Source organism: Centropristis striata, chromosome 16, assembly GCF_030273125.1.
Source record: "Centropristis striata isolate RG_2023a ecotype Rhode Island chromosome 16, C.striata_1.0, whole genome shotgun sequence".
NCBI lineage: Eukaryota > Metazoa > Chordata > Actinopteri > Perciformes > Serranidae > Centropristis > Centropristis striata.
The window spans coordinates 30,525,315-30,538,457 of record NC_081532.1 but is presented as its reverse complement, the minus strand read 5'-3'; the positions used below and the strand labels follow the sequence as shown (position 1 = coordinate 30,538,457).

Sequence of the window (13,143 nt, the reverse complement as noted above, 5' to 3'; positions counted from 1 at the left end):
AAACAATTTTTACTCAACAGTACAATAAAGCACTTGGGTGGTACGTTTTCAAATAATTCAACAGATTTGTGGTTGTTAGAAAGCCCACGCCGTAAATGTTTTGTTAACTTGTTTATTATCTAAGTTCCATTCAGTAGTTACTTGTTTCTCTGTAAGTTTTCATATGTCCCACGCTCTTTAACGCACCATAGCCATTCTGATGCTATTGAATGCACCATACCTGTGTGAATTGCCATGCTGTGTTAGTTTTCTGTCGATACTGCGGCGGATAGATTGTAATTTGTAACAACATTCACCTGTACCTCCCTGGTTTATTGATCCAAGTCATGGCTGACATCTATTTCACTGTCCTCAGCTCCATGTCAGTCTTTCTGTTTACTTCTCAGACATCTTACAAAAAGTAGTGGAGCAGGAAAAGTTCGACTCTGATTGGCTGTTTTCGTGCACATTTCCAACATGTTTGATCGAGTAAATATGCTCACAGCTGATCAACGTAATCAACCTGAAATTTATCATGATCACTAATCCCGATCATATAATCACAGAGGCCTATCTCCGCCCCACCTGTGTCCAAGTGAGGCGTAAAATTTTCATGCTCTTTGAAACACTCTAAGCTAATAGTATCTGACTTTGGTGCCACGCAACATATATCCATTATTTGTAAGTGGCTGCTGAACCTTTTCATGTTATGTTCCGAGCCAGCTCCCAGCTGACTTGCCACCAGTTAATATTTACAGGCTGCAGCCTCCGTCCAATGTTGACTTGGACCATAAAAATCGATACTGTGCGGAAGCATCTCCAGGTTTTTATCTTTGCACGTCTCCCTCTTCCTCCCGTAGGAGCTCACAGAGTCATACCTCCTGTATTTTGCAGTAAGAGACAGGGAGATGACCCCGTGCTATTTTCCTGCTCGGGTAGAGAGCTGGGGATTTAGATGGAATGTGACAGTGTTTAAAGCCAGAGGAGGCTCCTTCGCTTCTCAGTTTAGCGGCTCTATTTACTCTCCATCTCTCCCCTTCCTGGATTAGAGGAAGTCAGAGCTGAACTCAAGACAATCCAGAGGAATGTCTTGAGTCATTACCCTATCCATCTATTATAGCAATATCAAAATATACACTGATGTTTAAGACATCTCTTCAAGGTTTTTCTAGGCATTTCATTTTTTATGAGCTGAAATTTTGATGTCTGGTAAGTAGAGTGCAACCTTTGTTTTACTTTATTCTTGTTCTGAGTATTGTGTTCTTGTACTGAGTATATATTGAAGAGGCAGTCACATTTTATATGGGTTGCTCAGCACCCAAATAAATACACAACTTCCATCAATTTACTGCATAGACTGTATAAAAATATAAGCCATTGTCATCATGACGTTACCCTTTGGTTTGTGAATCCTTGAGAATGGCAATTGAGCATTTTGTCAGCACTGTCTTTGTCATTTGCAGTTTTTTAAACCACTGTTGTCTATTCTACTGGACAATAATTTACAAAATGAACATTATGCTCTATTAAAGAAGACATGACACTAGCAATTGAGATTATTAGGAAAATGTTTACTAATGGTAAAAAGGGTATTTTTGCAATAACGTTATTGTTCACAATGCGACAAAATCCTGAAAAGTATATTGAAAATAAAAAAGCATTAAATATTTTTTGAGCCTGTATAAATAAGAATCATACAACAAAATAAAAATCAACTGTAAATCTAAATTGTAGTATAAAGTGTAAATCTCAACAGTTGCCAAATAAAAAACAGTTACTCTTGACTCTTCAGTGCAAAATGGAAGTATTAGAAAATAATAAAAATAATACTGCAGTGATTGAATTTAACTAAGTGCATTTACTCAAGTACTTAAGTGAAGTTTTGAGGCACGTCTTCTTAACTTGCTTATTTCCATTTATGTAACTTTATACTTCTACTTCACTACATTTGGCTGCCAGCTTTATTTACTTTTTATAAAGATTTAACATAAAAACTGTGATTAAACATTTTTATAATTTAAATCACAAATGTATTAGTAAGTTTAAGTATTAAGTAGTTAAAATGAGCCTTACCTTGGTGACAGTAAAATGCTGCTTACATAAATGCATCAAAACTATTATCCAACACTAAACTGTAAATAGAATATATAGAAAGTGAATACGTCTGAGTGGGGTCATTCTGCACGGGTACTTTTACTTTTGTTACTTTTAGTACATTTTGTTGCTGGTACTTTTGTACTTATTTGACGTGATGTCACTACATCAAGAAATAGGAATGTTGCCAATATCGCAATATGCGTTTTCTTTTTATCATATAAAAAGTATACCGGTGTTATTGTAAATGATACAATACACATCCCTAGTCTGTGCAAAATTTCAAGACAATCTCTTAAAAAGTTGTTGCATTATTCAGTCTTGACTAAAGCGGTGGACCAATCGACCGGCCAACATCCCTGGAGCCACACTGCCAGCGTGGCTAAAAATATTACTTGTGTTGTCAAATTATGATGTACTTTTCACCCCTATCATCCACATGGTTTCACTGGGTTTCATCACACAGGGCCTCTTTGCTCATCATTAAAATACAGATTTCTCCTAATACAAGTTCAAATTCCTCAGCGGAGACTTCAATCCATAGTCGAACACTGATTCAGCAGCAGTGGATCAAAGACGACATGCTCTATCATGTAAAGCAAGTTGCCGAGTGGAGAAAGGATTTCCATAAGAGCGGCTCTCTTCTCTTCTGCTCCACTGCTGCTGCTGCTGCTGATGCTGCCTACTCACTCAGTCAGCTATAGGAGGCTCCTCCAGCAAAAGCACTCAAATGTGCTCAGTGGAAGTGCCAGGGGCTGGACAACTGTTCTCTTCTGCTCTGTAGCCGTTATTAGCCCTTTCATTGTGGTTTGCCAGTGGAGGTAGCTAAGTTTGTTTTGCAGTGATTAGTGCAACAGAGCAGAGTCGGTTCAATCTGTGATGTCTTTTTCTTTCCTCTCTTCGCAGTGTCTGGTGTCCGTGGGTTTGGACTCTAAAAACACAATCTGTGTGTGGGACTGGAGGAGGGGGAAGGTTTTGGCAGCCGCTCCCGGTCATACAGACAGGGTAAACACTTTCTTCCTTCCCTTGTGTCCGTCACAAGCTCAGTATCGACCGCCTCAATTAGCTATAAACCCAGGATGGAGCTCCTGCCCACTTGGGACATAAACAAGTTAGGCCTGATTGATTGTGAGCTTTCCAGAACCCGTCTGAGAGGGTGCACGACTAATGAAAAGGAATTTTAAAAAGATGAAATACAGGCAGCTGTTGTTTTCTAATTCAGCCCACACACCATTATAACACAGTCTGTGCAAACACAAACACACTGTCTTTTCATTTCCTCTGTTGTTTTTATGCTGTTGTCCTTTCAAAAAAAAATATTATTAATATTTTGTAAGAAATCTGGTCATTAGGAGTCCAGATTTCGGCTTGAATAAAAAAAATAGATGGTCATCATATTTAAAAGCTACACAATATCAATATGGTGCATGATAATGAGCTGTAATATGACGTGGTGGTGTTTGTGTAACAATATTTAATACATTGTATGTTTTCCCCCCTACAGATATTTGACATATCATGGGATTTGTATCAGCCGAGCAGGCTTGTAAGCTGTGGTGTCAAACATATCAAGGTACAGCCATTTCCTGGTCATTTTACACTTTTTAGATTACAGCCAGCTCCTGAGAGTTGGAGTTCCAGTGCCTCATTTGCATAATATTTGAAAACAGATTAGGATTTTTAGGAAGAATCCGGTCGCTGTGTGCCCCCTTCCTCCCTGCCTTCTCTGCTTTATCGCCATGACCATATCAAAGTCTTAAAATAGATGTATGCAAATTCACTTTATTCCAGAGTTCATGGTTATTAGCCACTTAACATAAGTAGGACAGGCAATGACTCACAGTCCCTTCCCTCAAATTTGTAGTAATCTGCACTGCAGAGAGGAAAAATGTCCCCTTTTTATGAGGAACCATGACTCTGCTACTCAGCTCCCCTTCTCCGCTCTCCTCATTCAGCTTTTAAAAACACTCCACCGTTCAACATGCAGCTGTGCAGCTGTGCTCACTTCCCTTCTCGGGCCTATCTGTATCACTTCTTTTTCACAGAAGAGTGGTGTTCATAAATGTTTTATGAGTTCATGCAGGGTGTCTTCGCCAAGCCTTCCCTTGGGATATGTAGTAGTGTTCCTTGAGTGGCATGGCTATTAGGAAACAACAAGGAGTCCATAGCCACAACGGAAGCTTATTTCCAAAACACAGGGAAGAGGGTGAATCATGGCTACATGTCGCGGCACTTGATTCAGTCAGGAGGTTTAGCCTACTGTACGTATTCCCCTGTGGTGTAACATGTCACTGATGACTCCCTCCTCTCAATCCAGCTTGACCTGCCTCCTCTCGTAGTAATTCCCACTGAACTCTTCCCCCACCGCTGTGGCACAGAAACATCCTCCGGCCACCGCACCCAACCCCCCAGTCCACGCTGAATCCTCCAGTCTTTCCCCTCCTCCTCCTCCTCCTCCACCTCTCTTTCCCTCCCTTCTGCTTTTCTGATGCCAAGGCAATCCAGCAATTGTCCCACATAATTCCCCAGCCTTCACCCTGTGGACCATGTGACATCTGCTCCCTGGCCCTGTGCTCGCTCAGCGATTATAGCACTCAGAGCATCCAGGAGATTTAGTCCCAGTAATCCACTCACTAGCAGGCTGAGGAAAACACAACCTCTTGTGACGAGGACGGAGGCTGCTGGCTACGCTCTCCTCCTCACATGGCTCCTCCCAGCTAATTTAACAGTCATTTGTGATTTGATTTGATTCATTCAGGACAACTCAGACAGTAGCGTGGCCCTCTTCAGCCTATATACTCACAGAGGAACACCACATCTACCATCATATGCCTGGCCTGGTGCCTGGCTAGCTGCTGGGTAAAAGCTGTTTAAAGGTACCCACCACGGTTTTTGCACAACTTTTCAGCTTGGGACCCATTAAAACAAAGCGTTATCTAATCACCACCAGTTGCATTCTTTATTTTTTTTCGTGGGGGCCTTAAGGAACCTGTGTGGAACTGGCATTAACATGTGTCTTGGATAATCCCATCACAAATGGACAGCCTTAAATACGTCTGTTCACACCTGGCAGTAGAATGCAACTCCAGATGTGTAAAGGCATGGCTAATACAGCAGACGATGTAAAATTGCATTATGTTTTTAGTTATATCCACCATATTTGTGAATCCTGGTACATTTTATGAACCTAAACAAATAAGGTTATTGTCTCCTGGTGCTCCCTGACACTAATGGGGTACACAGAGCTTCATAAGCTGGGCGGCCTACAGATTGGCTATTTGCACCTCCAGTCTTTATTATCCCTGTTCTGTCTCTTATAATGACTGTATAAACATGGATGGATTACTGAACCGTCACACACCTGGCACAGGCCCAGGGGTCCAAATGTCAGGGACACTGAAAGACACACGTATCAACCAGGGAGACATTCAGAATGACCACAAAGAAACATAAAACGAATATGAAAAGTGTCAAAACAACCGCAAAGAGACAGAAAATGACCACAAAGAGACAGCAAACAACCATAAAGAGACCAAAATATGACAAAGAGACACAAAGGCATTCAGAATGAATATGAAAAGAGTCAAAACAACCACAAAGAGACAAAGAACGACCACAAAGAGATATAGAGATATGATGTTTTTTGCTATGCTACTGTTGCCGAAAAAGGAAATACAGTTGTACTGACAAGAATACAGTCAACAACACAGAAGCCATTTCAATGGGTGCCACGTCGAGCTCCTGGCGGTTACTCGCCATGCCCTCATCTGTCTGTCTATTCACATGATTAGTGCAGTGAGTCTGAGCAGATCCAAGCAGGACATCAGTTGAGTCTCTGAATTTACGAAGACCTCTTTACTTGTCGGATCACCTGAGATGCAGGTTAAGGCCAGAGAGGCAAAATCTTCCAGTAGTTTGAAGAAGGGAAAAACTGGAGAAAAATATCAAATTAAACAGACTTTTCTTTTCTTGCAAAAATGTTTTATGCTTCCTGTCCTTAATTATCTTATTATTATCTGAGAGCCCACTGATTTATATTGTCGGGGTTCTGGCTCTCCAACCATTTTTGTAGCACATTTACAACTAATACCACATACTTTGCAATTTGTTATGTTATGCAAATTTGAGTCCCTTTAAAAGTGCTATATAAATCAAATGTATTATTATTATTATTAACTGTAAATTAAAATGAAATTTAGGCTAACTCTGATACAAGATATTTAAAGGCGGCAGTATTTAATGTTGTGCATGGTGTCTTGAGAAAAAAAGAGTCAAAGTTATGTTGTCATTATGAGGTCATGCAGTACTTTAACTACATGATTCTTGACAATGAGAATAATGTACGGACAAAAATACAATGTGGTCTAGATGTCCACTCGGTTGGATGGAATCTACAAATGAAAGAGAAATAAATGAACACCAATAGCTACATCTGACACACCAGTTGCTACAGAGGTGAACTTGAGTTTGACACCATGTGGATGAATGACAGCAGCTTTGAGAAAATCGGCTTCGAGCGGTGCTGACAGCCAGTCATCAAGTTTTCCTAACAGTGAGCTGCCAAGAGTTGACCTCTGTTAGCATTTAGCACCCTGACACCACTCAGGGTCAGTGTAGTCTTAAGGGGGGATATTATGAGTGAGATGAAAGGGGTCAGAGGTGATGCAGTTGCTGATGAGTTCCAACTCTCTTACTGCCTGTAGAAGGGTTTCCTCTGAGTAATCTGTAGGTAACTGAGCTAATGACGTTCCGTTAATCCTTCGTTTCTACGAGTAGCATCCACTATACCGGGGGTTCTCTGGGGGATGTTAAAGAAATAATATTCAGAGAAAGCAACATTGTTAACAAGGCCCTGATTTCAACACAAAGCAGTTTCATTTTCCAGCACATTTCTTCTGTTACTCTCGCTCTCCCTCTGTGCCTTTCTCTCCTGCTCCTGGCCTCACCGTAAACCCCCCTCAGCATCTCGTCTCCTCTCTGTAATTCAGCAGTGAGGGGATTAGCCGTCACCCGTGTCTTGCTGCCTTATCAGTTGCGGGCAGGGAGGGCTATGCAGTCACGCCGCATCCATCCCCACTGCCTTCGCAACAGGCTGCGCCACAAAAAAAACCCCCTCCTCCATCTCAGCCAACCCTTCCACTTGACACACTTAAACCTGCATATATACACCTTCACAGATTACTCACACACCTACAATCTTTACTGCTTAACCTTCAGCCCCGGCACCCTCACGTAAACTCACGCACATGCAAATACTCACTCTGAGCTCAGTTAGGAGCTCAGGATTAGAGCAGACCTGGCCTGGTGAGGTGCGTACAAGCTTCAGATGTTTGATTGCGGGCTGTGATGCCTGTCTCTGATAATCGATCCCTCCTGTTAGCACATTGCAGCCCTATCAGTCAGGACGATAGTTGTTAGTGAGGGTGTGACAGGCTGTCACTGTCGCGGAGCTCATTTGTTCATTGTGTGGCTGTCCATCAAGGCTCAGCTCTTGTGTTGTCAAAAGCAATGCACCACCTACAATTTCTGTCTTTTCTGAGCAGAATCATCCAAGGTTGTTATAGCTTAAAACATGTTTTTTGCTATGAATGAAGATTTTCAGGTAGGAAAATGGTCCTTGAGGTCAACAAGAAAATAAGGCTGTCATCCTGTCATTTCCCCGCTGCTTGCCGGTGATGAGTCTCTGTTTCACGTGCCGATGGCCGTGTCTCAGCATTCGAGACGCCCTCCCTGAGCTCTCTGCCTGTGATCTCATCTCCATGCCGACAGAGCGTCTCTCTTTCACTCTCTCCTCCTCCGTTTGATGGATTTAGCCCTCAGACGAGGCCGTGCCCGTGCATCCCAATGACCTTGTTCATAAATAATGAGCCGACGTGTGTGTGTGCATGTGTCTGTGTCTGTGCATGCTGATCAGGTGGTTACAGCACTGACCCCCAGCAAGAGTTCCCCAGTATCATATAAAGAGGAGGGGCAGCATTTCAATTTGACTTTGCTTTTTGTTCAAGGTCTGTGTGTGTGTGTGTGTGTGTGTGTGTGTGTGTGTGTGTGTGTATTTTTAATGGACTCTGTTGTATCCAAATGTTCTGTAATTGTCCATTTGGCTCTTTCAGGAGAGGATTACAGGGAGGATTATTAGCCACCATACTCTTTCACTCTTTCTGTTTGTGTTTGCAGTTTTGGAGCTTATGCGGTAATGCTCTCACACCCAAACGTGGTGTTTTTGGCAAAACGGGGGATCTCCAAACCATCCTCTGCCTTGCCTGCGCCAAAGACGAGGTCACATATTCAGGTGCCTTAAATGGCGACATCTACGTGTGGAAAGGGATCAACCTGATGAGGACAGTGCAAGGAGCTCATGGGGTGAGTTTATAAGATGTTTTGTGCTTTGTGGCTTAGGCTTGGTTTTGCACCCTGCTGCTGCACCAGTATACAAAAGACTCACAGCAAATCTAGTAAAACTTAAACAGGGTCGAAGCCATGCATGCTGGCTTCGTTTGATTCTGCTCAGTAGAAAAGGATCAGCCTTTTGCTCCACGGGATTAAATGATATCTATGGGATCAACAGCTGGGTGAGGTGATGGGTGGATGGGGGAGGGTATAATAACTACAGTACACGTTCATTGCTGCTTTTTTGTAAAAACCAAATGTCTCTAAACTAAGGGTTTAACAAGGTGCCTCCCTGTGTATAAAGAGCCTCTTAGCCAAAGGAGGTCATCAGTAGAGCTTTCCAGTAATAAAAATAATAATACTACAGCTCCTGTTACCTAGTTCTGTGTTATCTTGAGGCCACAGTAGCAGGTTTTTAATTGTGAAAGCCTTTTGGAACAAATGGCTGAGCAGCAGCAACACTACACGGTCTGTAGCTGGGGCTGGTTCTGTCGCTGCTCATTTATTGTGTAGATCCTCACTGACAGCCTGTCATTTCCTCCAGTCAGGGATTTTCAGCATGAATGTCTGTGAAGAGGGCTTTGCCACCGGGGGCCGAGACGGCTGTGTCCGGCTGTGGGATCTCAACTTCAAACCAATTACCGTCATTGATCTCAGGGAAACAGACCAAGGATATAAAGGTGATGTCAAACTGCCTCCTTTTCGTTTAATCCGAATAAAGAAAAGGTTGCAGGCCAAGCTGAAGTCACCTGAGGCACTGGGAAAATTGTGTAAATCTACTAAAAAAACACCCTTTATGCCTTTTCTGTCCACCTTACTAATAATTTCTTTCTTGTGTTCTATTCTCTCTTGTATTTATAATCTTGGACCTAACAGTAGCTAGAGGTGAAAATAGCCGAGGTGGGTAATATAACTGCAGACGGAGTTGTTAACCATGTCAGTCTGTTTGTGGCAGTCTCCACATTGTTCTACTGTTCCTCCTGTTGTTAGTAAGTCCAAACTCTGTTGCAGTCTTACGCCGTATACAGATGTTATGTTCCCATATGTATACAGCACATGCTTCCTCCATCCTCTTCTCACTGTATTACCCAGAGTCAGTTGGCAGATTGGCTTGACAACATTTGCTGTCATTGTATATTCCTGTTAATCCTGGGCGGCCTACATATTGGCTATTTGCACCTCCTGTCTTTATTATCCCTGTTTTGTCTCTTATAATGACTGTATGAACATGGATGGATTACTGAACCGTCACTCACCTGGCACAGGGCCAGGGGCCCAAACAACAGGGGCACTGAGAGAGACACGTATCAACCAGGGAGACATTCAGAATGACCACAAAGAAACATAAAACGAATATGAGAAGGGTCAAAACAGCCACAAAGAGACAGAAAACAAGCATAAAAAGACCAAAATAGCTACAAAGAGACACAGACACTCAGAATGAATATGACAGGCATCAAAACAACCACAAACAGACACAAAATTACCACAAAGAGACACAAAACAACCACAAAGAGATGCAAAATTACATGCAAATGACATTTGCCAAAGAGATCGAAAACATCCATTAAGAGACAGAAAACAAATGTAAAGAGACCAAAATAGTGTCAAACAGAAACAAAGACACAGAATGAATATAAAAAGGGTCAAAATGACCACAAAGAGACACAAAATGACCACAAAAAAACCCCAAATAGCTACAAAGAGACACAAAGACACTCACAATGAATATGTAAAGTGTCAAAACAACCACAAAGAAACAGAAAATGACCACAAAAAAGACAGAAAATAACAACAGAGACACAGAAAAGTATGACAAAGAGACACAAAATGACCACAAAGAGACACAAAATGGCCGCAAGGAGACCAAAATAGCTACGAAGCGACACAAAGACACTCGGAACGAATATGAAAAGGGTCAAAACAACCACAAAGAGAATGAAAACCACAGAGAAATTCTTAATGACTACAAATACACTCAAAACAAAACTAGCTGTGGCTAAACAACTATAGTGTTTATGAGTCATTAAGGTGGTGAGGCCTTTTGCATGTCTGTGCCCAGGGGCCCATTGTCCCATAATCCGCCCATGTGTGTAAGTGTTGGCAAATGTCTGTCTGCGTTCACATTGGCATGCTTTTTTAAAAAAACCTTCCCCCTGATTTTATAAGTGCCTGTGTGTGTGTTGTTGACAGGGCTGTCAGTGCGCAGCGTGTGCTGGCGGGGAGATCACATACTGGTGGGCACACAAGACAGCGAGATCTTCGAGGTGGTGGTCCACGACCGAAACAAGCCCTTCCTCATCATGCAGGGTCACTGTGAAGGCGAGCTCTGGGCTCTAGCTGTCCACCCCACCAAGCCTCTGGCCATGACAGGAAGTGATGATCGCTCAGTCAGGTGAAGCTGCTGTCTTCTTATGATGTTTAAATAACTTTGAATTTGAATGAATGAATGAATGAATGAATGAATGAATGAACCCTTTATTGTCATTGCACAGAGTAACAAGTACAAGTACAACGAAATTGGCCATCATCCTATCCAAATGTATACAACACACACAAACAATCAATATGACGAAGGTAAACAGGACAGGACGACAGGGTGAGAAGAGAGAGAAATACAGCACACGTGAGGAGAGGAAAGGAGGAAAAAAGCATGAAAAAAAACCTCAGCACATCAGCATAATAATACATTTTCACAATTTGATGACTTGATATTAATTTATGCATCCTTGTGCATGCCTTTAAAAAAAACTCCCTTTTGTTACATCAAAGGACAAACATTTCTGTGTCAAAAACTGCCATGGAATTATATATTAATGTTAAAGTCTTTTAACTACCTTCATTCTGGCAATGGGCGATATACAGACATGGAAAAAAATATTAGACCACCCTTTCTTTTCTCCTTGCTTTCTTGTTCATTTACTGCCTGGTACAACTTAAGGTGCATTTGTTTGGACAAGTATAATGACAACAACAAAAATATCTCATAAGAGTTATTAATTTAAGAGCTGATATCTAGACATTTTCCATGGTTTTCTTGATAATAACCAAAATCATTATTAGGAAAACCATGGAAGTGGCTGGATATCAGCTCTTAAACTCTTATGAGCTATTTTTGTTGTTATCAATATATTTGTCCAAACAAATGTACCTTTAGTTGTTTACCAGGCATTAACAAAAAAATTAAGAAAACAATGGTCTAATCATTTTTTTCAATGACTGTATATGATCTACAATAATATCGTTAACATTGTTTTGTTGATGTGCAATTTTACATTATCGAGAAGTTTTAATATCTCAAAAAGAAAACAAACAAAAGGCACATAATGGTAGAGAGAGGTGCATGAAAATCACTTTGTTAACCTATTAAGAAATGATAATGTGCCATTTATTTGCTCATTCTTCTTTGCTGCACAATTTACCTCAGGAGAGAGAACCTGAATGTTTACCCATTTCACGTCTCTACATGGAACTGGGAGTCTCTTAAGTGCCTAAGTTTAAATAAATTAAACAAGAGCTGTTGTTCTGAAACATTGTGGCCATCCAAATATGTTCTGGTAAGCAAGAAGAATTTTTTAGAACTTTTATATCCTTTGGTGAAGAAATCACATTTTAAAGGATATCAGACTATCCTTATCGGAAAATTAAAAAAAATATGCATATCGCATATATTTCATTTTGAACTGCGAAAGGGTCTGGTGTCCATGGCCGTTTCTTAGCCCTGTTTTAGGGATCCACACAGAACGGGGAGGGACGGCAAGACGATGACGCGTACTATTGGACAGACTGAAGCTGGTAGTTTTGTAGTTTTCCTACAGATCCAACATGGCTGCAGCAGACGTGAAGCTCTCTTTGGATCTAGCTGTAGACAGTGTTGTAGATAGTTTCGAGCCAAAGTTTATTTTAAAAGAAGAACAACGTCTGGCTTTACACTCCTGTTTCACCACCAAAAAGGATGTTTTAGCCTTGCTCCCGACAGGATTTGGCAAAAGCCTAATCTACCAACTAGCCCCGCTACCGCTCGCTGCTGTAACCACGGTGATCTGGCTACGAGCCGGGGGACAGCGGAGCCGCCCAGAGACCCGCAGCAGCTCGTCTATTGACCATAAAATCAGTGGATGTGTGTCAGAATGACATGAGGGGGGAAATAAGGTGTAAAAATAAATAATCTTGCAGAAAGCGAGAACTGGAGAAGCAAAGCAGCAAGCAACACACACATACACACACACACACACACTCACACACACACACACACACACACACACACACACACACACACACACACACACACACAATACCGGTAGACTGTGAGCTGAAACTATAGAGCAGCCAGAGCCACAACAAGCTGCAGAAAAACGTTGCAGAAGCAGAATCGAGCATTTTAATTTTAAAATAAAAAAAGTAGAGATGGGCTAGTCTGGCTATGTAAACATCAGTCATCTTGTTGCTCAAATTTCTGTCGCTCTACATACGTCATCTGATATAACTGATACGATTGGCTAAGAGCTACGTACAGACGCTGATGATAGACATTCGTAGCGCCCAATAAACGGCTCTGGAGGACCGTAAACAATGCCTCCTCTATGCGAAAATGAATTGCTGGTATCCAGACTATATCTCATTTGTGTTATAGTCTGGTGTTAGCAAGGCTATCGTACTTCAGTCCTGATCATAACTACCAAA

The 13,143-nt window shown here is 41.7% G+C and overlaps 1 protein-coding gene across 1 annotated transcript in view; it reads left to right on the top strand.

Annotated features, from left to right (window-relative positions):
* The window catches only part of eml5 (EMAP like 5), a 65,203-nt gene that overhangs the window by 11,429 nt on the left and 40,631 nt on the right, over positions 1-13,143 (top strand). The window contains exons 3-7 of the mRNA XM_059353223.1: positions 2,980-3,078; positions 3,578-3,646; positions 8,248-8,433; positions 9,005-9,140; positions 10,654-10,855. Of these exons, the coding sequence (XP_059209206.1) occupies positions 2,980-3,078; positions 3,578-3,646; positions 8,248-8,433; positions 9,005-9,140; positions 10,654-10,855 (692 nt within the window). The remainder of the gene's footprint in view (positions 1-2,979; positions 3,079-3,577; positions 3,647-8,247; positions 8,434-9,004; positions 9,141-10,653; positions 10,856-13,143) is intronic.